Genomic DNA, 22,758 nt, shown 5'->3' with positions numbered 1-22,758 from the left:
AGTTGTTTGGTTCATAGTCTCCTCAACATAACATATAGAATCAATTAGCTTGGAAAGTTGAAATTCAGGTAATTCATGAACAAGTAAGCTAAAAATATGTTTAATATGCTTTTGATACAAGTACAAGAAATTAATGTAATTAACCACTTATGGATGAAACTTCAGCTAGAAGATTTGAAAATACAATGTTCTGAAGCTGTTTTGTGACAATAAATCGGCCATGAGTATTGTTCATAATCTTGTTCGACGTGATATGACAAAACATATTCTGCAACAGCCAATTATTGGCTTTAGATTATATGGTAGCATTTGTGTATATAAACAGTACTTATGAAAACATCGTTCATGGTTGGAATAGTCATCACAAATGCTCTTAAAGCCGGCACTCAATCCAAGTTGCAAACTGCAGGTATAATTTGAATCTATAATTCTATATTTACTTGGCGAACTCCAAATGAATACACTAATTCTCTTCTTGTTTATGCTTTTCTTGCTGTAGACTAACCAGTTGCTTATAGATGCTTCCTGGTTTAGCCATCAGCTTCTCATGTCTTCCCATTTCTGCAACCTTCCCATGTTGCAGCACTGCAATGCTGTCTGCATTGCGAACAGTCGAAAGCCTGTGAGCTACCAAAATCATCGTTCGACCTTCCATAAGCTTATCAATAGCTTCTAGGACAAGTCTCTCTGATATTGTGTCCAGTGCATTTGTTGCTTCATCCAACAGAAGGATGGATGGATCTTTCAGAATTGCTCTAGCGATCGCTACTCTTTGTTTTTGTCCTCTTGATAACTGCACTCCTTTCTCACCAACCTTAGTTTTGTATCCTTCCGCCATTGTACTGATGAATTCATGAGCATTTGCAGCTTTGGCTGCCTTCATTACCTCAATTTCTGTTGCTTCCTCTTTTCCATACTTGATATTTTCGTAAACCGTCGTAGAGAACAAAGCAGGTTCTTGCTGAACCAATCCTATTTTCTGCCTTAATGATCTCAAATTTAGGCTTTTGATATCACATTCGTCTATCAGAACCGACCCGTATGTAGGGTCGTAAAATCTCATTACAAGAGCGATCACAGTGCTCTTCCCCGAGCCGCTTTGGCCTACTACTGCTAGACTTTTTCCTGCTGAGACTCTGAGGTTCAAGTTCTGAAATATGGTGATATCAGGTCTCATTGGGTACTTGAAGCACACATTTTGAAACTTAACATCTCCTTTGACTTCACTTATCATTTTGCTATTCGGATCATTTCGGTTGATGGATGTTTTCCTATGGAGGATGCTGAAAACCGATCTCAGTGCTTGGGTCCCTTTCACAATATCTGGGGTAAGGGCTATTGTTTCTACTATTGCAATAGCAGTGATGATTAAGACCACAACAGATTTCATGAGATCTCCGAAAGTTGACTCTTTCTTCTTGATTAATATGGATGCATACCAAAGTACAAGTGCATAGGAGCAGAAAGCAAACAGTTGGGTCAAGCCGTAACCAAAACCTGATATCTGGCCTCTCAGAAGTGCCTGCTTGTAAGGTTTATTCAGTTCATATGCGAATTGGGTTGACATTCGATCTTCTGCACTGAAAGCAGTGACAATACGTATGTTCACAATAGCATCACGAGCCAAAGAATTTGCTTTGGAGTAAGCATGACTGTAATCTCCACCAAATCCCTTGAGAAATAGTTGCTGCATAAACAATTTTAACTTTCAGTTATTCTATAGGTTATTATGCAGTGAAGATTGAGGACATGAATAATGCACCATAGATAGAAGTATGAATGAACAAATCATTAGTGAAGTGGTTTTATTATGAGATTAACCTCTGTGATGTAAGCTCCTATGAGAAAGGGAAGGCAAGCTGCAACAACTAATGTTAGTTTCCAACTCATTGTGAAGGCAATAACAAATGCTGTTACGGTGAGAGCTATGTTTTGAACAAGGGTTGAGAGTCTGTCAGCTAGAGCACTTCTTACTAATGTTGCATCAGCTGCTTGCGTTGCTGTAAGTGAGCTAGTATTGTTCTCATTGATATCAAACCATGCGACTTCGTTGGTAAGAATAGCTGCATGCCAAATTAAATATAATGATTTAGTGATGCAAAAATAAATCAAGAACATGCCAAAGGATGTAGATAGGAAGCGCAAGTGGTTGGTGCGGAATGTGTGTGAGTATTGTAAACTCTTAAGTACCGAGTTCAATTTCTACAAATAAGAAAATAAGGTTGGTTTGGGTTCCTCAGGGAAAATTGAAGTTTACTTTTCTGCAAACCAACATTAGCTTAAGATAATTTAATGCATAGTGTGATTCTAAAAGAATGCTTTTGCTGCTTTGGAATACCTGAGAACATTAATAAACGGACACGGGCGGTGAGGCGGTCTCCCATTAATGAATAGAAGTAGTGTTTCAATAGATAAATAGGTATGGTAACAACAGCCAGGACGACAAATATAACAGCTACATGATCAACTTCATGCTTGATCTTGGGACTTTGAGCAGAGTAAAATGTAGCCAAAATGTGTGTGATTCCAATGGCAAAGAGAGGAGCTTCCATGCCAGCCAAAACTGCACCTACTGACCCAAGAATTGCATAGGGCCATTCTGGAGCGTTCAGTTTCAGTAGACCCAAAATTGATGGAACGGAAGCAGTGTTTGATGTCAATCCTTGATCACTTGATTGCACCTCCTCATTGTTCAGGTTGTTTGGAATTTCTCGAAAACTATAATTTCTCGAACTTCCCAAGCGAAATAATGAGCTAGAGCTTGTGAAGTTTTGTGGTGCCTGCAAACTCACATACTCACCATTTCTGGACATCAATTCTAAATGAGTCCCACTTTCGGCAACCTGGCCATTCTTCAACACAATAATTGTATCTACATTGCGTACAGTGGATAATCGATGTGCAACAATTATTGTTGTCCGGTTTAACATTATTTTTTTCAATGCCTGCTGCACAATGAGTTCTGATTCAGCATCCAGTGCACTGGTGGCCTCATCTAAAAGCAATATTTTCGGGTTTCTGAGCACTGCTCTTGCTAAAGAAATTATTTGCTTTTGTCCCCCTAAAAGTTGTGTACCACCTTCTCCAACCTGAATTGAAAACAAAATGAAAATGGCTTATATGAGGATATGAAGTCACAAACTTCTTTCGTTCAAAGCTATGATATTCATGTTCAACAACTAATAATTCACCTGAGTATTGTAATCTTGAGGTAATCCTGTTATGAAAGAATGAGCATTTACAACCTTGGCAGCATGTATGATTTCATTCACGCTTGCATCTTCTTTTCCAAATAAAATGTTTCCAGCTATTGTTGTGGCAAATAGTGCTGGTTCTTGACTCACCAATCCCATTTGTTTTCTCAACCATCTCAATTTAAAATTCTTTAAGTCATATCCATCCAATAGGACCTTACCTAGTGAAAATTATTGCATTATCCTCTCCTCCAAAATATAGAACTATATGTAGACATACAAAACTTGTTACATGCTAATTAAATTAAGGAAAATGTTAATCGGTGTCTTTATTCATCAATGAATCGCATAAAGTAGTAGGAGCTATATGAATTTCGTCCATTAAAAGAGCGAGTAAGTGTTAAGAGTCGGTATTGCTAGCACTGTGTCTGAGTAATTACCTGAAGTGGGGTCATAGAACCTTTGAATAAGGGAAATGATTGTGCTCTTTCCAGAACTACTTGAACCAACAACGGCAACCGTCTTTCCAGCACTCACTGAGAAGCTCAAATTCTCAAAGATCATTTTGCTTCTTGAGGGGCAAGCAAAATAGACCTCATAAAAATCAATTTTCCCTGCTACTTGTGACAACACAAAACCATCATCCAACATTTTAGATGATTCTGAAACAGATGCAATCATGTTCATGATATTGGCTGCAGCTGTTCGCCCTTTAGCAATGGAACCAATGTTTAGAGCAGCTTGACCAAGGGCACTATTAAAAAACAGAACAATTATATCAGTATAGTCATTAATAAAATATAATATTCATTGTTTTTCTCATGCAACTTTTTAATATTCAGTGTTTTTTGCATCATGCATATATTTCTAGATTGAAGTATTCATAGTGTAAATGAAATATGTTGTGATTGAGCTCAAACTCGAACTTCAATTAAAGACAAATCGTTTAGGAAAAACCTAGTTTGAATTCTAACCGGAACAATCATATGCCATACTTTTACATACCTATCTACCAAAATCCAAATTATCAGAGCCTTTTTTCAGGAAACCGCAATGTTAAGAGAAAAAAAATGTATTGCATGACATCTTATCTAGCTATGAATACAAGAAATATATTAGTGGAATTGTAAAATAAGTCAAACCATATATGTTTTGGTAGACTTACAATCCACTAAAGATGGCATTGATGATTGTTGTGAATGCTTTCCCTCCATTTGTTTTATGATGTATCACAAGTATGCTTGCATACCAAAGAAGCAATGCCCAAGCACAGAATAACAGCCCATATGTAAAACCGACTCCAACACCTTTTGCAAAACCACTCTTCTTTCCAAGCTTCAAAGCCTTATCAAGCGACTTTGAGTATGAACCAACAGCTTTTTCTTCTCCTGCAAATGAGTAAACTGTACGCACTCGAGAAATTACTTCTTCAGCAACTTTTTCTGCTTCAGCATAAGCTGCTTTGCCTTTTTCCGATAAAGTAGATATAATAGTTAAGTAAGTTCGGCCTGCTATAGCTATGAATGGAACAACAGCCAAGGTGAGTAGTGTCAGCTGCCATACTGATGTCAATCCAATGCCAAATCCAACAATGAATTGAGAAAGGTAACGTATTGCATGCCCGGTCTGCATAACAACGAATCAGACGTTTGTTGATGTTATGTGCACATGCGTAAAAAATTATGATCATACTGAAATGTTAAACTGAGTTGATTATATTAGAAGAGTAAAATCAGTATATACTTTGTCACCAATTGCATCTTGTACCAAAATTGCATCACTGGAGATGTGAGAAATGATATTGGCATCCTTTGCTTCATTGTCAAAGAAACGAATATCCTTCTTTAGTACTGACTGCAAATATCTTAACCTTATCCAAGCCGTTTGTCTTTCGCCTGTTTGCGTCCAGAATGCAACACCTGAAAAATAGTATACTCCCTCCAGTATTGAATATAAGCAAAAATATACATGTATATGGTCCAAACAGAAACGAGACAAGGCCGAGGTTATATTTACCCATCCAAGCAGAAACAAGAACAACAACTCCAAGATAGACCAAGTACAAAGCATGCTGCAATGGTCAAAGAATTAATTAACTCTTCCATTATTGCATATTTGTATAGTGTAACATATACATGTTAGAGGAGTTTGTTGAAGAGGCCAGAGTCATCATAGTTTAGTATAGAATAATGCATGTTATGCCATCTTTTTTTCCCACTTTATTTGTCTCTCTCTTTGCATAATCAAATAAATATGGTTGATGTTGTTTTTACCTGAGAAATTTGTGAGGAAAATTTGTGAGGATTGCTAGAAAGGTGTCCGAGAGAATCAATCATACGACCAAACAAAACAAAGGAAACAGGAAGAGCAGCACCATGAACAAAAGAACCAACACTTCCAAGGAACATTAACACATAATCAGTTCTATCGGCTGCACCAAACAATCCAAAAAACGAAACACTCTCCACTTTACTTTGTTTTTTCGACGTTCCTTCCTCTTTGGTTTTCTTGCATTCCAAGCTAGACTCACAAGCTAGCTCCACTTCATCCATATTGAATTGATTTTCCTTCCAAAAAGTACAAAGTTGATTGATTTCAGAAACAAAACAAATGGGTTTGGTTAGTTATAACTTATAGCTAATTAATACGTATAGTATAATGTAGTTAAGGTTAACTATGCAAACTAACAAAATGGGTTTCAGAAGTACAATTTTGGAAGAATATTAGTATGGTAGTAAATTGTTAATGCGTAAGTATTAGTAGAAGTGATTAATTACGTTTAGTTATTAAAATCCAACGACCACTTTGTGAACTCATACTTCAATCACCTTCATAATTCAACTTGATTTATTGCACAGTGATATAAGTTGGTAAGTGCGTGTAGTGATTCATTACCATTAAATTCAAAAGTTGGTAAAAAAAATAAATTATGAATAGTTGTTTTCTTCCTTTGTTTTTTTTTTTTAACAATTACTTCTTTTTTTTTTTAATGAATGTGTTGGGTTTTGAGTGTTAGTGATTAAGTCACACATCGATTTAAAATGGAGAAAATGTTTGATATATAAGATAGGAGACTCATATACTTGACGCCATAAGATTTTAGATGGAAATATGGTGTCAAAATCTCTTAAAGATCGTGGACATTTAGCTTATTGTCGCTTCCGGTGCTCCTCGAACTCCCCAACAGAATGGTTGGTAACTTTACTCTCAAACAAATAAGAATAATGAAATTGATGTTTTTTTTCTAGTGCTCCACACGGATTTGTTTTATTCATGCATGTAGTTTTTTTTTTTTTTTAAGTAGTGTAGAAGTTGGTCTCGCATACTTTGCGTGAAGAAGTGGAAAATCTCATGCTTAAATCTAAGTCTATATATATTAATACTTACTTGACACTTTGATGTAGTGTTTTAAATCAAGGAACATTGATGTAGTGCCAAAATTACTTGTTGTATCATTGTTTCTTACCCCCTCATTACAGGAGTTTGTTGAAATACATTCATCATGATTTCAAATTGTGGTTGTTATTATGTACATTGTGAGCATTGCGGCCTAAACTCATATTATGTTTGTGCCTAGTCTATCTCAAATTCCACATCTCTCTAGAATTCATTGATTGAAATTGTCTTCTAATTGTGTCATCCAATCCCTTATTTTTCAGCTCTAAATCTACTAAATAAGAAAGAGAAAGAATCAAAGAAAAATAAGGCATGTTCCTTTTCAGTTAGGTTGGGGAACGGTTGGGTACTATGGCTCATTTGCAATGCCAAGTCCTTGTATTTGGTCCAACTATTTGTTATGGAGGGACAACGGGCTGTGGGGGCGATAGCCCCTGATACGATTCAGAATTAGGTAGGTATTCTCTAATAAAATTTGTAACATTTTAAATTCGAATACATTTTTTACGATTAATAATCTAAAATTACAATTGTCTATAGTCAGAGATGTATACACTTGACGAAATTTTATAACAAAACATGTGTTCCATTATTTTACGATTTCTCGTTTCTTTTACGAATATGGTAAGATATTAAGTTAGTTGGTTGTTCAGTTAAGTTAGTTAGTCCTGTTTGTAACGATGCTCCCCATGAGCTGGATCAGGCAGATAAGACTATTATTGGTTCCCTTCCCACACCTGTGGGGAATGCCCCAAACAAACATGGTGGTGTGGTCAAACTTTTTATCACAAGCACAAAATTATTACTATATAGTGTATACTACAAAATAAGGCTGTATTTTACCATAAAGTTTGTCTGTTTCATAATTGTTAAGGACACATGGAGGGCCAAAGTCAGGCCAAAAAAAGAATAACAAAAAAGACAAAAGAGAAAGCACAGTATACCTCTCTTTATTCTATCCTTTAAAATATCAACATTATTTCATACTTTTATCTAAGGATAATCATGCATTTAGCTTTAAATTGACTCTAATTTTAACTCCAATAAATGTATTTTAAAATATAACTTTGGTCAAAAAATTTGACTCTATTAATTATTTATGACTACAAATAATCAACAACTAAGCCAAGAACTTTCGTAAGAATTTTATCCATTCATGCAACTATGCTTTCACTAATTTAGACTATTTAATTAAGTGACTGAGTTAATTATGTGAAACTCTTCAACTTGATTGATATCAACAACTATACAATTAAAAAACAAAAACTGATATTTAAAATATTTGCAAGAAAAAATAGACCTTGCCGACACTAACAAGTGTCAACTGTTTATGTGGATATCAAGTTGCCTTAATGTAAGGTAAAGAGTGGCCAACAAATTAAATGCTACTTTTATTTCACTTTCAAACAATATAACAATAACATATAGTACTATATGTTCCTTGTCTTTTCTTTTCTAATTTCAGAAACTTTATTCATTCAATAATCATCCACAAAATTTATTGAGCTGGTTTAGTTAGGAAAGTTTCCACTTTTGATATGAAAGAAACTTAGTTAGTACCATAGACATTGATATTGAAGTTGAAATGAGTATTTTAAGTACTATAGCTAGTTTTTTAGGATTTGGAATTGGAACTTCACTTGGATTGCTGATAGGATACTTTATGTTTATATACTTTGAATCAATAGATGTCAAGGTTTGTTTCTATTTCTCACTTTTTCTCTAAAATGATTCTCTCTTTTTTTTTTTTTTTCATTCTTTTTATTGATATTGACTTCTTTTTGTAGTATGTAAAGTTGTGATCTGTAAAAAGGATCACAAATTGAATTCTCAATTTGAATTTTGATATATTATTTTAGATTTTTATGTATATTGTTTCCTCACTGTTTAACTAACTATAGACTTCTGCTAAATAGTAAATGTAGTAAACAGTTTTTCTTCAAAGAAATATTTTTAATTAATATGCAAAGCATGTTCTAATATTCTAAAAATATGGCATGTTTGTTATGATTTCAGGATCCTACATTTACTCCTTTGGTTGAGCAAGAAGCTAAAACTGTGCAACAATTGCTTCCAGAAATACCCTTATGGATAAAAAATCCAGACTATGACCGTGTATGTTATTATTATTATTCTTTAAATTTCTAAGCCCTCTCTAAAAAAGTAGTATAGTTGAAACCCATTTGAGTTGGCCTAGTGGTATTGGCTTGGGATCTGGGAGTGTGCTCCTCCTCAAGGTTTCAGGTTCGATTCTCTCTGGTGCCAATTTGAGGGGGTTAGTTTAGCTTCTTCAAAAAAAAAAGTAGTATAGTTGATTAATTAATATTTTCTTGTTTGCAGCTTGATTGGCTTAATAAATTTGTTGAGTGTATGTGGCCTTATTTGAACAAGGTATGCACACATTTTCTATGAGATTTTGAATATCAATTTTCAAAGAGTATCAACAATTGGTTGAATGTTATATATAGGCAATTTGCAAGACTACAAGAACTATAGCAAAGCCTATTATTGCGGAACAAATTCCAAAGTATAAAATTGATTCAGTTGAATTTGAAGAACTTAATTTGGGCTCTTTGCCACCAACTTTTCAAGGTATACATAGCTATATATGAGTAAAAATATAATTTTGACTGATAAATGCTAATTGTGTTGATCCATTTATATAATATGGCTGCAGGAATGAAAGTGTATAGCACTGATGAAAAGGAATTGATTATGGAACTATCAATGAAATGGGCTGGGAATCCTAACATTATAGTTGCAGTTAAAGCATTTGGATTGCGAGCAACCGTTCAGGTATTTCTCCGGACTCAAATATAAACAAAAAAAGAGGTCATATTTTCCTAGTAAATGTTATTATTCTGAAATTTCAGTACCTTCATTCATGCACCTTTTTAACAACAGAAAATGAAAATGTTTTGAAAAGTCTTTATACGCTTTAAATGATTGCAGGTTGTTGATTTGCAAGTGTTTGCTTCTCCGCGCATAATGTTGAAGCCTTTGGTTCCTAGTTTTCCTTGTTTCGCCAATATTTACGTGTCTCTCATGGAAAAGGTATAGATGATGTCTATTTCTTAATAACCACCATTGTGATGAACAAATGATATATTATCATCACATCTCATTTTGATTCTTTGATTGCAGCCACATGTTGATTTTGGATTAAAACTACTTGGAGCTGATGCAATGTCTATTCCTGGTCTTTACAGGATTGTCCAGGTAGCATATACTATAGCACTTCCATGTCATTAATATTATGCTTGCAAAACTACAAAAAAGATTGTGATATAGTAACTGATTTAGTGATCGGTTTATAGACCAAAATTGACAAATCGGTCATAATATTAGCAACTAGTTATTTAGCGATATTTTTCAAATCGGACACAAACTCAAATAGTAGTTGATATAGAAACTGATTCGGAAAATAAATCAGTCTCTAGAGACAAAAATATTTCACTCACTAAATTGATCACAAAATACTAAAATTTTGTGTAAAGTTTTAGCATTGATATCCTCTCACTTGTTTTCAGGAAATTATAAAAGATCAGGTTGCAAAAATGTATCTGTGGCCTAAGGCTTTACAGGTGCAAATAATGGATCCATCACAGTATGTATCATTGTTTCGTCCCTTTATTAGTTTATAACATTATAATTAGGTGTTAATTAGATTGGATAATTTAACTTGGTTAATTTGTCAGGGCCATGAAAAAACCAGTTGGAATTCTTCATGTGAAGATTCTGAAAGCAGTGAAGCTTAGAAAGAAAGATATAATGGGAGGAGCAGACCCTTATGTGAAACTTAAACTCAAAGATGATAAACTTGCTTCAAAGAAAACAACTGTGAAATACAAGAACTTGAATCCAGAATGGAATGAAGAATTTAATGTGGTGATTAAAGATCCAGAATCTCAAGACTTAATGCTTAATGTTTATGATTGGGAACAGGTAATTAGTTTCTTCACATGCAAATTTAGACTAAAGTTGGATGTAAGATTATCTATAGGAAACTTTTAGAGTGTGTTTGGATGGCGTGAATGTTTTGGTTAAAAATGATTCCAGAAGAGATTTTAAATATTGAGGGGCCAGTTTGCAATTTATAAAATTTGAGGGGAGCAGTTTACAAATTTTAAATTTCATCCAAACACACCCTTAGAATGTTAATCAAGCAATTTATATTTCATTGCAAAACAGTTTCCTATAACATATTTTCAAGCATGTTACTTATTTCCTATGGTGGTTAACTAGTTTGGAAAGGCTGAGAAGATGGGTATGAATGTAATTCCATTGAAAGAGCTTACACCAAATGAACCAAAACTACTTACTCTTAAATTACTCAAGACACTTGTACCTAATGATCCTGAGAATGAGAAGTCGCGTGGAGAGCTCATTGTGGAAGTTATGTACAAACCTTTTAAGGATGATGAAGTATCTAAAAATTCAGAAGACACAGAAAAGGCTCCGGAAGGAACACCTGCTAGTGGTGGTTTGCTTTTGATTAGCATCCATGAAGCTGAAGATGTTGAAGGAAAACACCACACAAATCCGTTTGCGCGGCTTATTTTTAAAGGCGAGGAAAGAAAAACCAAGGTATTATTTTATCAGATCAAACGATATTATCAGATGTTCAAATATATATGATATCTATTAACCGTCTAATTCTTCTATTATGTGTTGATTATGATTTTTTGACTTTCGATCTATTGCTATCAGCGTTATCCACTTGTCATCTATTTCTTAGCATGAAGAAATATCGTTATAACATAATTCGACTTCTCTAAAATATGTAACTTGTTTTGGAGCATAAATCGACCATTGATGGATAAATCAACAATAGATACCAGTTTACTTGTGTGACAAGTTACAAATATATTCAATACCAACTATATACTTACTTTAGAGGACTCAAATTCATTGTCGCATCCGGTGTTTTAGAGTTTATTTGAATATTGTTAACCTTTCTATGAGATTTAACCATTGTTTTTATGGCAATTGTGCAGCATGTAAGGAAAAATAGAGATCCAAGATGGGGTGAAACATTTCAATTTACACTAGAGGAACCCCCCATCAATGAGAGGCTTTATGTTGAAGTGATAAGTGCATCCTCAAAGTTAGGCCTGCTGCATCCAAAGGTAACACTAAAGATCAATTCATACATGGTTTAATGTCTAAAATTTACTCATTTCACTCAAATATATACTCCCTCCGGTCACATTTATAAGCAAAACACAACTTTTTATATTCATTGAATGATTAATGTATCTGGTCTATATAAAAATCGGATACAATAGATATTCAATGAACCTAAAAAATTGTTTTTTTGCTTATAAATGTGATCAGAGGGAGTATGTCTTATGGTTTTCAAATTACATTATCATTAATACCTTGTTTTTAATCAGGAAACTCTTGGATATGTGGATATAAATTTATCTGATGTGGTTAGCAACAAAAGAATCAATGAGAAGTATCATCTTATTGACTCCAAAAATGGAAAGATTCAAATTGAGCTTCAGTGGAGAACCCCATAATGAATGATTGGTCAGTAGTAAATAGGATGGTGCCATTGTAAGTTTGTAATATGCATGTAGCATGGAAGTTTGGAGCTTTTTTTTTGTTTGAAAATGTGGTACATTTTGTTATTATATCGTTGCATTTGCAAAAAGTACTCATGAGAAAAGATAAAGGGAAACTTTCAAATTCTATTGACACATAATGCTATGTATGCAATCTTCAAGTTCTTCATTCCCAATCATAATTTATATGAAAATTTCAAACTAAAGCAACAGTAATCTAGAAATCATATTCAAAAAAGTAAACTAGAAATTAAACTAAAGAAGCAACAAAAATAGTTTCTGTAGATTCAAAATATAGCAAATATAAACCTAAAATAACATAATAATTCCCTTAAAAAAAAAAAGCAAAAACATAATATTTATGTAATAGTAAACTAGGAAACCAAAAGACATAATAGATCCCTACTCTATTCTCTCCAATATAGTTTGTGATAACTACTAACTATCCTATCATATTTTATTTCTAAAAAGGGTGGGGACAGGAAAAATCCACCTCTAAAGTATCTAATTGAGCTCTACCCTTTAACACATCCATCTTCTTCATAAAAACTTGTTCAATCTCTGTTTGTTTAGCTTCACGTTGTTGTAAGAAGGTTTCCATTGTTTGACTTATATTCTTAATTTCCAATATTCGACGATTTTCTTCATCCATGGGGAGACGATTCGAGATTCCAACAAGTTCAGCCTCTGAATATTTCAACTGGCAAGACCAATATATCACCTTCCCATTCAGAAACATATGTTCATTACACAATTGATTAACATAATCTTCCAACTTAGCCAAGGAATTAACATCATTGTGTAGATTATTAACAAATAATTTTTCTATTGAATCAAGCCACGAACCTTCAAAAGATAATTGACGTAGATCATTCACTATATAGATTCCCTCAGAGTTCCATTTTTTGTCAAGTATATCTAACACTTTTTCATTCTTAAGAGGACGTAATAAATTGGCTAAACGAATATAGGCTGTACCTTATGCAATTTCTGATAAAGACGACGACTCATTACGAATATGTCTTTGATGCAAATCTTTTGAGATAAACTCAGACACTAGAGATGCATCATCTTGATTCACACCATAGTTCTTGTTCAGCATGTTATTTTGTTTTTCGGCCATTGCAAAAGATAATAATATGATTGCAGCCACCACGCTTTGTTATGTTACCTTGCTATGCTGATATATATATATATATATATAGTTCCTATACCTAGGTTTTGTTCTTCACTTTTCTATTTATATTTTACATCTTTTTGTTGAAAAGATTGATATATTTTATTTTCGGTCAGGGAATATATTGATTTTTATTTTAACAAAAAACTAATATATTAATAACTTTTCTAGGTTCTAAAACCTACAAAAAAAAAATTGTACATAGAAATATTGACGGGAATATAAATTAATCAACTTTTATCATTAGAAGAAATATATTGATGGACATAAATATATAGTGAACTTGAAAATATATGGATTTTTTTTAAAGATATATGCAAAAATTATTTGAATATACCATCAAAATATGAAATAAACAATGACATGCTTTTTATTTTCCACGTGTGGTACTTTTTATCAAAATATCTTTTTTTTATTAATAAACTAAAAAACAATAACCATTGAAAAAATATTAGAAGAGATATTATTGATTAATATATTTTTTGACATAATTTATTGATCAATATATATATATACATACACACACACACACTAGATTTGCTTTAAATTAGTATTAGATCAAATTTGATTTGATTAAAATTTACATCAAAACTTATTTTCCCTTTATATATAGAGAGAACTAGAAATAGAATACTCACTCACATAGCAATCAGATTTATTTTCTTGTTTCATTCAACCTAAGATCGCCTAATGTCAGATGGTAATAATGTTGCGGATGATGTGAAAAAACATGAACTTGATGAGAATAATTCTCTTAAGAAAGTTTGTGATCAAGAAGATACAAACAATGGAAACTCAATGCCTTTAACTCAACATGAGGAAGATGATGGTAAGAAACATGAACTGAATGAGGACTCTCTTAACAAAGATATTATAAATAATGAAAAATCAAAGCCAAAGTATGGTAGATTGGCAAAGAAGCCTCCCCTAATATCAAAGGGTCGTGCTTATTTTGATTCTGCTGATTGGGCTTTGGGAAAGCATGGAGCTCAACTCCGTCCAAAGTTGCAGCCAACACATAAGGAAGTCCTATCAAGACGTTCAACTTATGCTCCATCAGGTGATTCTCAAGAGTAAATTTAAATTAGGATTAAATCAAATTTGATTGGGTTGAATATGCTTTTCGTCCTTATAAAAAATAGGTGTATTTTTATCCCAAAATAAATTTAATATTGTAGGGATTAAGAATACATTTAACCCAATTCAATTTGATTTAAATTAAATTTTAGAATTTTTTTTCTTTCTATATTACTATGGTGATTACGCTTATTTGATGTTCTCGTCTATTTGCATTACTTTTCTCAATAAAGACCATTGTTGGCCTCCCTCCATTCGTGACAAAAGTTAAATTTGTGATTGTTGATAAATTTCTATCATTTTAATGTTGTTGTTTTTATTTTACCTACTATATTTATATTTAAATTTTTAATTAAAATTAGTTTATATTTGATTTGTTAAGATTGGTTCAAGAATTATATTAGATTTTATTTAAAGTTTAAATTAATATTAGGTCAAATTTGATTTGATTCAAATCTAAAATTAATATTCACTTCAATTATTTGATTATGTAAAGAAAAATACAATTGTAAAATTACACCAAATATTGATACATTCTCTTTATATATATATATATATATAATAGGTATAGATTACTATATTTTTAAATCAAATTGGAATTAAAATTAGTTTTGATTTGATTTAAAATTAAATTTAGATAAGATCAAATTTGATAGTAGGATTAAATTAAACCATTTAATTACATTAGGTTTTAAATTGAAAATAAAAGAGCTTAAATGAAGGATAAAATTTGAATGAAAAAATTTACACGAAAATTTGATATCCTTTTACATATAACTAGCTTGTTTCTTCGCTTTTCTAGAATGAAGAAGAAGGGTAAGTGGGTAACAACTAAATATGACAAAAAATTAAGTTTGGGTGGCATTTAGCCTTTGTTTGGTTTGAGAGAAATAGAGGAGAGAGAGATAGAGAAGAGAGAAAGAGAAGAGAAGTTGGAGATTTCTTTTGTTTGGTAAGAAGAGAAATTGAGAAGAGAGAAGAATAAATGGTGGGTCCCATACCTTTTTGTTTTCTCTTCAAAAGTGAGAAGAAAGAGGAAAGAAGACAAAAATGTCTAATATGCCATTGATTTTTCAATTAATCATAAATTATAATGTTGTCTTATCAAGGATATTTTTGTCTTTTTAAAAATAATAACATTTCTTTCTCTTCTATTTCTCTCTTCTTTCTCTTATATCAAATAATACATCAAATCTTCTCTATTTCTCATCTTTTTCTCTCTTCTCAAACTCTCTCTTGCCTATTTTTCTCTTTCCAACTTCTCTTCCAAACCAAACAGACCCTTAGTCTGGGAATGGGGAGTTTTTTCCCACAATGGGAAAACTCCCATTCCCATGACAGGTGGTGGTGAAATACTTGTTCGGAAATAAAATAAATAAAAATTAAATTAGTTTTTAATGTTTTTTTGCTTTTTTTTCAAGTACACATCCCCCATCTTGCTAATGTATAACACAAATTAATTTCAGAACACAATTAATATTGCTTAAATTGTTTTCATTCCAACAGCCAAAATCCGTACAAATGATAAACAAATCTCATCTGAAGTATCATCTTCTTTGCTGAACTAACGACCGCCCATCAACTTCTATAATTTTGTTGTTCTGGCAAAAAAGTTCTCCCTCTACAATCTTCTTGGCTGAAACCCATCAGATATGTCACCGATCCAACTTCTAACTGAAAACAAGTATGATTTTCCACTTCTCCGAAAATAGTTCTTCGATAATTCATATACCCATTGTCATTGTCAGTCCATTCCCTTTCTTTATATCCTTTTCATTCCTTCTTCAGTTGAAAATATTCCAATCGACCAATCATGTTCTGTTGATGTCATTTTGAATCCCATCGGCCATGAAAAAATTTATGTTGCCAGCTGATGAACGCGGAGAAGGAAAAAACTCTATGCAGCTTGCTTTGGTTAAAGTGAAGTTATACTCACCTTAGATAAGTTTTACGACTAATACCTCAAATTCGTCCTTGAATTTTGAAAAATCGGCCAATTTCGTCCCTGAATTTTACAAAATATCAAATTAGTCCCTGAATTTACAAAATGTCAATCAAATCAATCCCTCCGTTAAGTTGGTCTGTTAACGGAGGTGACGTGTCACGTTAACCTCTAACAAAGCTTACCACGTCAGATGTCACGCAAGCAGGGACCAAACTGATTGATTCACACAAAATTTCGAAGGACGAAATTGATGGATTTACACAAAATTTCCAAGGACCAAATTGATGGATTTTCAGAAAATTGGCAACGGCTCTTTCCCTTCTTTGTGAGTAACGGCTCTTTCTCCACTTCCTCATTAAGGGCTATTTCTTCCCCAGATATATAAATTTGGAACCCTAATGTTATAATTCCTTACATAGAGTTCAAAATCTCCAAAATTTCTTCCATGAATTGATGTAAAATTTCTTCCCCAATTCAAAAAACTTAGAACCCTAATTTTTTTGATTAAATTCGAAATTCATAAATCAAGTGGTCTGCCTTGTAGATTCAGTGTTTAGAATTGATGGGTGGTGCGCGAATGTCAATCCACATCTTCCACATTGAGAATTGGATGGGACATATAATCAAGAAGTTGTGCAAAGCAAGGTGTGGCTAGGAAACCAAAGAATTGGATTGATACTGAGTCTGAAGAACAAGTACAAAGTAATGTGGCAAGTGTGGAAACTGTTGTTGAGAATGTTACTACTGAGGTGCAACAAGAGGATGTTGTTAGAGTTCCAAATCCAAATTACGGGTCATCCGCTTCTACTCAACTCCAATACATGGAGTTTATCCCAACTCCAGGATTTCCAAAAGAGTGATGCATGTTTTAATTATGCTTTTGGACTAGTTTAATTAATGCTTTTTTGGCTATGTACTGTTGTCTTTTTGGCTATGTAATGACTTATTAACATCGAATATTGACTTATGATATAATGCAAATGTTTGTCTTTTTATAATCAAAGTGTTTGTCTTTTACATTTTACTTTGTTTAGCAAATGTATGCACAAAGGATCACATTGATATCTGTTATGATAATTCAATGACCAATTTGATGGTATTTTCACTAATTTGAGGATCGAAATGATGGATATGAATATAATTCAAGGACCCATTCGCGCACCACCCATCAATTCTAAACACTGAATCCAGAAGGCAGACCACTTGATTTATGAATTTCGAATTTAATCAAAAAAATTAGGGTTCTAAGTTTTTTGAATTGGGGAAGAAATTTTACATCAATTCATGGAAAAAATTTTGGGAATTTTGAACTCTATGTAAATAATTATAACATTAGGGTTCCAAATTTATATATTTGGGGAAGAAATAGCCCTTAATGAGGAAGTGGAGAAAGAGCCGTTACTCACAAAGAAGGGAAAGAGCCGTTGCCAATTTTCTGAAAATCCATCAATTTGGTCCTTGGAAATTTTGTGTAAATCCATCAATTTCGTCCTTCGAAATTTTGTGTAAATCAATCAGTTTGGTCCTACTTGCGTGGCATCTGACGTGGTAAGCTTTGTCAGAGGTTAACGTGACACGTCACCTCCGTTAACAGACCAACTTAACGGAGGGACTGATTTGATTGACATTTTGTACATTCAGGGACTAATTTGATATTTCGCAAAATTCAGAGACGAAATTGGCCGATTTTTCAAAATTCAAGGACGAATTTGAGGTATTAGTCTAAGTTTTACCATTAAAATATAATAACAAATATCTCTTATGTTGTACATAGCCTATGTTTCAAACACACACAAACTGGAAAATTAGTTGTGGCATCTAATATATGAGTGTTCTTGGAACACTCTTTAACGATAATTAACGAAAAATTTAAATTATTGGATAAAGTTAAAAAAGTTAAAATTAGGTATAATCTGTTCTCAAGACACTCTTTAACGATAATTAGCGAAATATTTAAATTATCAGATAAAGTTAAAAAAATAAAATTAGGTATGATCCGTTTCCGGGACACTCCTTATCGATAATTAGCGAAAAATTTAGATTATCGGATAAAGTTAAAAAAAAAACAAAATTAGATACAATCCATTTTCAGAACACTTTTAACGATCATTGGCGAAAAATATAGCATTTAATAAAACCCTGTTCCAATTAAAAAAAATTACCATTTTTTAACGGTTAACAAAAAATTACAATTTTAATGGGTGCCTTATTAATGATGTAAGCAAAATTTTATTTAAAAAGGTACCATAACAAAAATAAATCCAGAATAATAACTTCATATAAAGAATTTTTTATGATCAGTGATTTTATATTTTTAAGATTATTAATTCTTTTTTGGTTAAAAAAAAACATTATTAATTCTTTGGTGAAAAAAACATTATTAATTAAAGCCCAACAACTCAAACAAAATGAAATAATATTGTTTAATCTGTAGGTGGGGCCGTTGCTTTTGGTGTACCATGTGCCAGCAAAAAATTAAAGCAAGTTGCATGTGATAAATCTAAACGGTTGGAATAAAAAATCAATATATCAATGATTCATATTAAACTTTCCCATCATAAAAAAGAACTCCTCATTCTCATACTAAACCTCATCTTAAGTTTGAGGTATTAAACATTGTTATACCAATTTTTATTTTGAAACTTTTTGGTATCTGGTTCTGGGCCAAGAAGTAACTAATTGGAGGGCTCAATGGGTTGCAAATATTCGTGGAAATAATACAAATTTAGTGACTGGCGGTTGGTTTGAATTAAGGATCAATACTAATATTTATTTAACAGGGTTGCTTTTGCTTGAGATGTTTGATCAACTTATAATTTTTTTTTAAACATTTAGTGCCTTCTCAAATACGAGGTCGTATAGTACACTAACATCTTAAGGTAAGAATTGTTGTCCACTGTTTTGAGTACTGTTCTGTTGGGTTTTATTTTGTAGCCATTGGCTTTTTGGTGAGTAGAGTCAAGAAGAGAACCATTTGTACTTATTTCCAACTTCTACTTTGAATATATTGATACTATGCTGTTCAAAAGATAGTACCATTTGTACTTACTTTCACTTTGTATATGTTGATACTTTGTAGCTCAAAAGAAAATCTTCTATAACCAGATAAAATTTTGAAGTTTTATATGGTAGTGAATTGGGCTACAACTATATATGCTCTCTCTAATCCCACTTTCAAGATTTTTGTATAATTTCTTTCGGGAAAAAAATTATTTGTTTATAATCAATAGTCATATATACACTTTTTTTTTTGTGTAAAAAGAAATATATTATTATACATTATGTATTATAAATAAGAAGTGCAATTATCAATTCCTTTAGATTTGGTCATGTAGGAAGATTTGAAAATGTAGTCACCCATTTGCTTGTTTTTCATGTATTGTCTAGGTCCATTTTCTTCTTTTAATAAACTCAAATGCTATTTGTACATCAACATCTATCTTTTGTAGATCTTCATAACATTGTTTTTGATGTGAACCATATATATCCTTTGTACGCAATTGTCAAGATCAATTCCTCAAACTGCTAATGAGCAAGATGAGTAAAAATATTCACTTAAAAGGTTTAATATTGTTGCATTTACTAAACTGAATTTGAACTAGAGATTCTAACTAAGCCGGGAGAAATCTATTATCATTTATTTAAAACAAATAAACCAATTCATTAAGAATTTTTAGATGCAGATTATTCCATTTACATAGCGGGCATAGAGATTTCAATATTTTGCTATGAGATAATAATCCTCATATTTTTTTCTCTCTTATTTTATTCATGTTTTGAACGTACACCCTTAATCAACCATTCTCTTTTTTTTTTCTCCCTTCAAAATTCCAAAACCGTATCCTCTTTATAACTTCATTCTCTCACATTCTTTCCTCGCAATGGTTTCAAAATGAATGGATCTTTGATCCCTTGTTAAGCTTAGTAATTTTTGTGTAGTATCTGACTATCTGTTAAGCATCATACTAAACGCTAGGGGTGTTTGCGGTGCGGTTTAGTTCAGTTTTGAAGGTAAAAATCATCCGAACCGCAGGATAAAGAAGCATGCGGTTTGGTTCGGTTCGGTTGACTTTAAAAATAAAATCTGAACCAAACCAAACCAAACAAATGCGGTTTGGGTTGGATCGGTTATTGCTGTTTTTTTTAGCCGATATTATTTTTTGTTTCCAACATTAAAGTTAAGTTAAAAAGCTGAAACACAACCTATTTTTCGTAATGTTTTAAATTTCATCAAACATTACAATTTAATTTTCATTTTACAATGTTTCCAACAACATAGACCAAGTTAAAAACCTGGAAAAAAAGTATTCATATTTTTTAAGAAATGAAAAGACTAAGATTTTATCATTATCTAAGAGTTCAAGTAGCACATAAATACGTTTTTGAAATAAAAAGCAAAGAAGGAACTTAACGAGAGAGAAAAATGTCATTTTATAAAAAATTTCATTGAGTTTATATGAGTATTGATCTAGGTGACATATGTTTAATTAACATTTTTATTATGTTGCGGTTTGGTTTGGTTTGGTTTGGTTCGGTTGATAAAATGAAAACCACAAACTAAACCAAACCATATGTTGAGTAAAAAAATGATATGATTACATCCGAACCAAATGCGGTTTTTTGTGGTTTCGGTTGTGATTGGTTCGGTTTGCGATTTTTCTATTGGGTTGGTTCGATTTTGAACACCCCTACTAAACACATCCCTATCACGAGGAAATATCCAAATTAAGATACTACTTCACAAAACATTTTATCTAAAATTAACACATACCGACAATAAAGTACATCTTAGTTGAGAAAACGTTTCACCTACCTTCAAAAAATTATGAGTCCGAGTTATGAATGGGGAAATGGAGAACACTAATAATTTTTTTTTTAAGATATTTTATTTTATCCCTTAGTAATCTCATTTATAAATTAAATCCATCTTTTTAAAGATAATTTTTTTAATAAGTTTTTTCAGCAATATACAAAATGCTTAAGAATCTTGTACCTAAAAAATGCTTAAGATTCAAATACTTTTTGTATTTTTTTTATAAACCAAGGTATCATCTTTTTTTTTTAAGAACCTAAAATGGAATATATTACTGAAAATCTAGAAATTTCAAAACAAGAAATGCAAAAAAAAAAAAAAAACAGCAAAAAAGGTATCAATTTTCATCACAAAAATAAGAAACTAAGAAAAAGGTGAAAAAACCACCTCATTACAAATGAATATCCAAACAAGATAATGGGTTAAGACACCGCAAATGATAAGAAAAAGTAAAATTTGGACGATTTGTTTTTAGCCACCATTAAGATTGCAGTTTAATTTTATCATGTAATTGTTGTTATGAAGGCTCTTTTTGTTGGAAAACACGAGTATTTATTTCATCTCAGATCACTCACACACAATGGAGCCAAATGAGATTGAGAGCTAAGCAGATACCCTTTAGAAAGCCGTCTAAAGTCCCAAACTGAAGTAAGTGATTTGATAATTGAGCAGGGTGAACCGTAACGAAACCCCGTACCAAATTTTCCCAAAAAAATCGTAGAAGAGGAATAAGTGATTAACATCCTCCATTGTACCACACTTACCCGTACAAAGATGAGCATTTGGTTGAATGTTGTATTTCCTAATTAAGTTGTTTGTTGTAGGTAATTGATTACGCAGAAGACATCAATCATTACGCAAAAGACATCAAGCAAATAAAATGACTTTGAGAGAAACCTCCTTGTTCCAAATTGGGACATTGTTATCAATTGGTGAAGTGTTGTCCGATGACATCAAGTAATTGTAAGCACTTGAGACATGTAATTTTCGAAAACTTGTAATTGTCAAAGCCACTTGTTAGGAAGATTAAGCTGCAAAACAATAGTAGCTAAAATCACATTACACTCCCTAACTTTACCCTCCTCCCAAACTGATAACCTTCGCCTTCACTTCCACGCAAAATATTATCAATTAATTATTAGATTAATTTTTTTTCTCATTCTTTCAAAATCTCCAACTCTTTATCTATTAGTTCAAACCAATTGAACAATCAAACCTCAAACCAAAATATCATCTAAATGCAAATTCTTTGGAGGTATGAGACTTATTTAAATAGTTAACTTCTCTCAACAATTTTTTTCATAGACATCAATAAAAAATCAAACACTAAACTAAATATTTTATTATTATTAAAATTGTGTCACTGCTGCTATGTTATGTTAGTAAGAATATATGTATTTGTTGTTTAAATTTCTAACTAAATAGATACATGTATGTAAGTTTATGAAGAAAGGGGTGAAATGAAATGAATTTCATTGAATAACACGCAAGCTCACATCACATCAAATGTGAACAAACAACTTATGAAGTCGCACGTGTTAATGCCCAACTCAACTCTAACTTTACAAACCAAAGAGGAAACTCAC

General features: G+C 32.2%; 3 protein-coding genes across 3 annotated transcripts; 2 read left to right on the top strand and 1 right to left on the bottom strand.

Annotated features, from left to right (window-relative positions):
- Positions 1-49: 49 nt before the first annotated feature.
- On the bottom strand, positions 50-5,930 carry LOC11422766 (ABC transporter B family member 13). Its single transcript, XM_003589468.3, has 9 exons — positions 5,468-5,930; positions 5,211-5,265; positions 4,938-5,113; positions 4,360-4,820; positions 3,635-3,948; positions 3,192-3,415; positions 2,339-3,089; positions 1,822-2,063; positions 50-1,687 (listed from the first exon to the last, which is right to left on the bottom strand). Exons 1-9 carry the CDS (start codon positions 5,744-5,746, stop codon positions 464-466), a joined length of 3,726 nt encoding a protein of 1,241 aa, XP_003589516.2. The 5' UTR covers positions 5,747-5,930; the 3' UTR covers positions 50-463.
- Positions 5,931-7,995: 2,065 nt separating this feature from the next.
- On the top strand, positions 7,996-12,300 carry LOC11414595 (synaptotagmin-2). Its single transcript, XM_003589467.4, has 12 exons — positions 7,996-8,286; positions 8,607-8,705; positions 8,931-8,981; positions 9,059-9,182; positions 9,268-9,386; positions 9,543-9,644; positions 9,735-9,809; positions 10,121-10,197; positions 10,289-10,535; positions 10,836-11,177; positions 11,588-11,719; positions 11,987-12,300. The coding sequence occupies exons 1-12, from the start codon at positions 8,176-8,178 to the stop codon at positions 12,113-12,115; spliced, it is 1,608 nt and encodes a 535-aa protein (XP_003589515.1). The 5' UTR covers positions 7,996-8,175; the 3' UTR covers positions 12,116-12,300.
- A 1,727-nt stretch (positions 12,301-14,027) lies between these two features.
- LOC11414593 (uncharacterized) lies at positions 14,028-14,414 on the top strand. Its single transcript, XM_003589465.3, has one exon. It carries the CDS (start codon positions 14,028-14,030, stop codon positions 14,412-14,414), a length of 387 nt encoding a protein of 128 aa, XP_003589513.1.
- Positions 14,415-22,758: the final 8,344 nt, after the last annotated feature.

The sequence above is a fragment of the Medicago truncatula genome, chromosome 1, assembly GCF_003473485.1.
Source record: "Medicago truncatula cultivar Jemalong A17 chromosome 1, MtrunA17r5.0-ANR, whole genome shotgun sequence".
In the NCBI taxonomy this organism is placed as follows: domain Eukaryota; kingdom Viridiplantae; phylum Streptophyta; class Magnoliopsida; order Fabales; family Fabaceae; genus Medicago; species Medicago truncatula.
The sequence above is the reverse complement of the archived record's forward strand: the minus strand, read 5'-3'. Positions and strand labels throughout refer to the sequence as shown.

Coding starts and splice junctions, on each gene's coding strand:
- LOC11414593 (XM_003589465.3), top strand. CDS start 14,028: ATGTCAGATGGTAATAATGTTGCGGATGATGTGAAAAAACATGAACTT.
- LOC11414595 (XM_003589467.4), top strand. CDS start 8,176: ATGAGTATTTTAAGTACTATAGCTAGTTTTTTAGGATTTGGAATTGGA. Junction 8,982..9,058: donor TGTGGCCTTATTTGAACAAG/GTATGCACACAT, acceptor TGTTATATATAG/GCAATTTGCAAGACTACAAG. Junction 11,178..11,587: donor GCGAGGAAAGAAAAACCAAG/GTATTATTTTAT, acceptor GCAATTGTGCAG/CATGTAAGGAAAAATAGAGA.
- LOC11422766 (XM_003589468.3), bottom strand. CDS start 5,746: ATGGATGAAGTGGAGCTAGCTTGTGAGTCTAGCTTGGAATGCAAGAAA. Junction 3,949..4,359: donor AATGCCATCTTTAGTGGATT/GTAAGTCTACCA, acceptor GTTTTTTAATAG/TGCCCTTGGTCAAGCTGCTC. Junction 1,688..1,821: donor TAGGAGCTTACATCACAGAG/GTTAATCTCATA, acceptor TTGTTTATGCAG/CAACTATTTCTCAAGGGATT.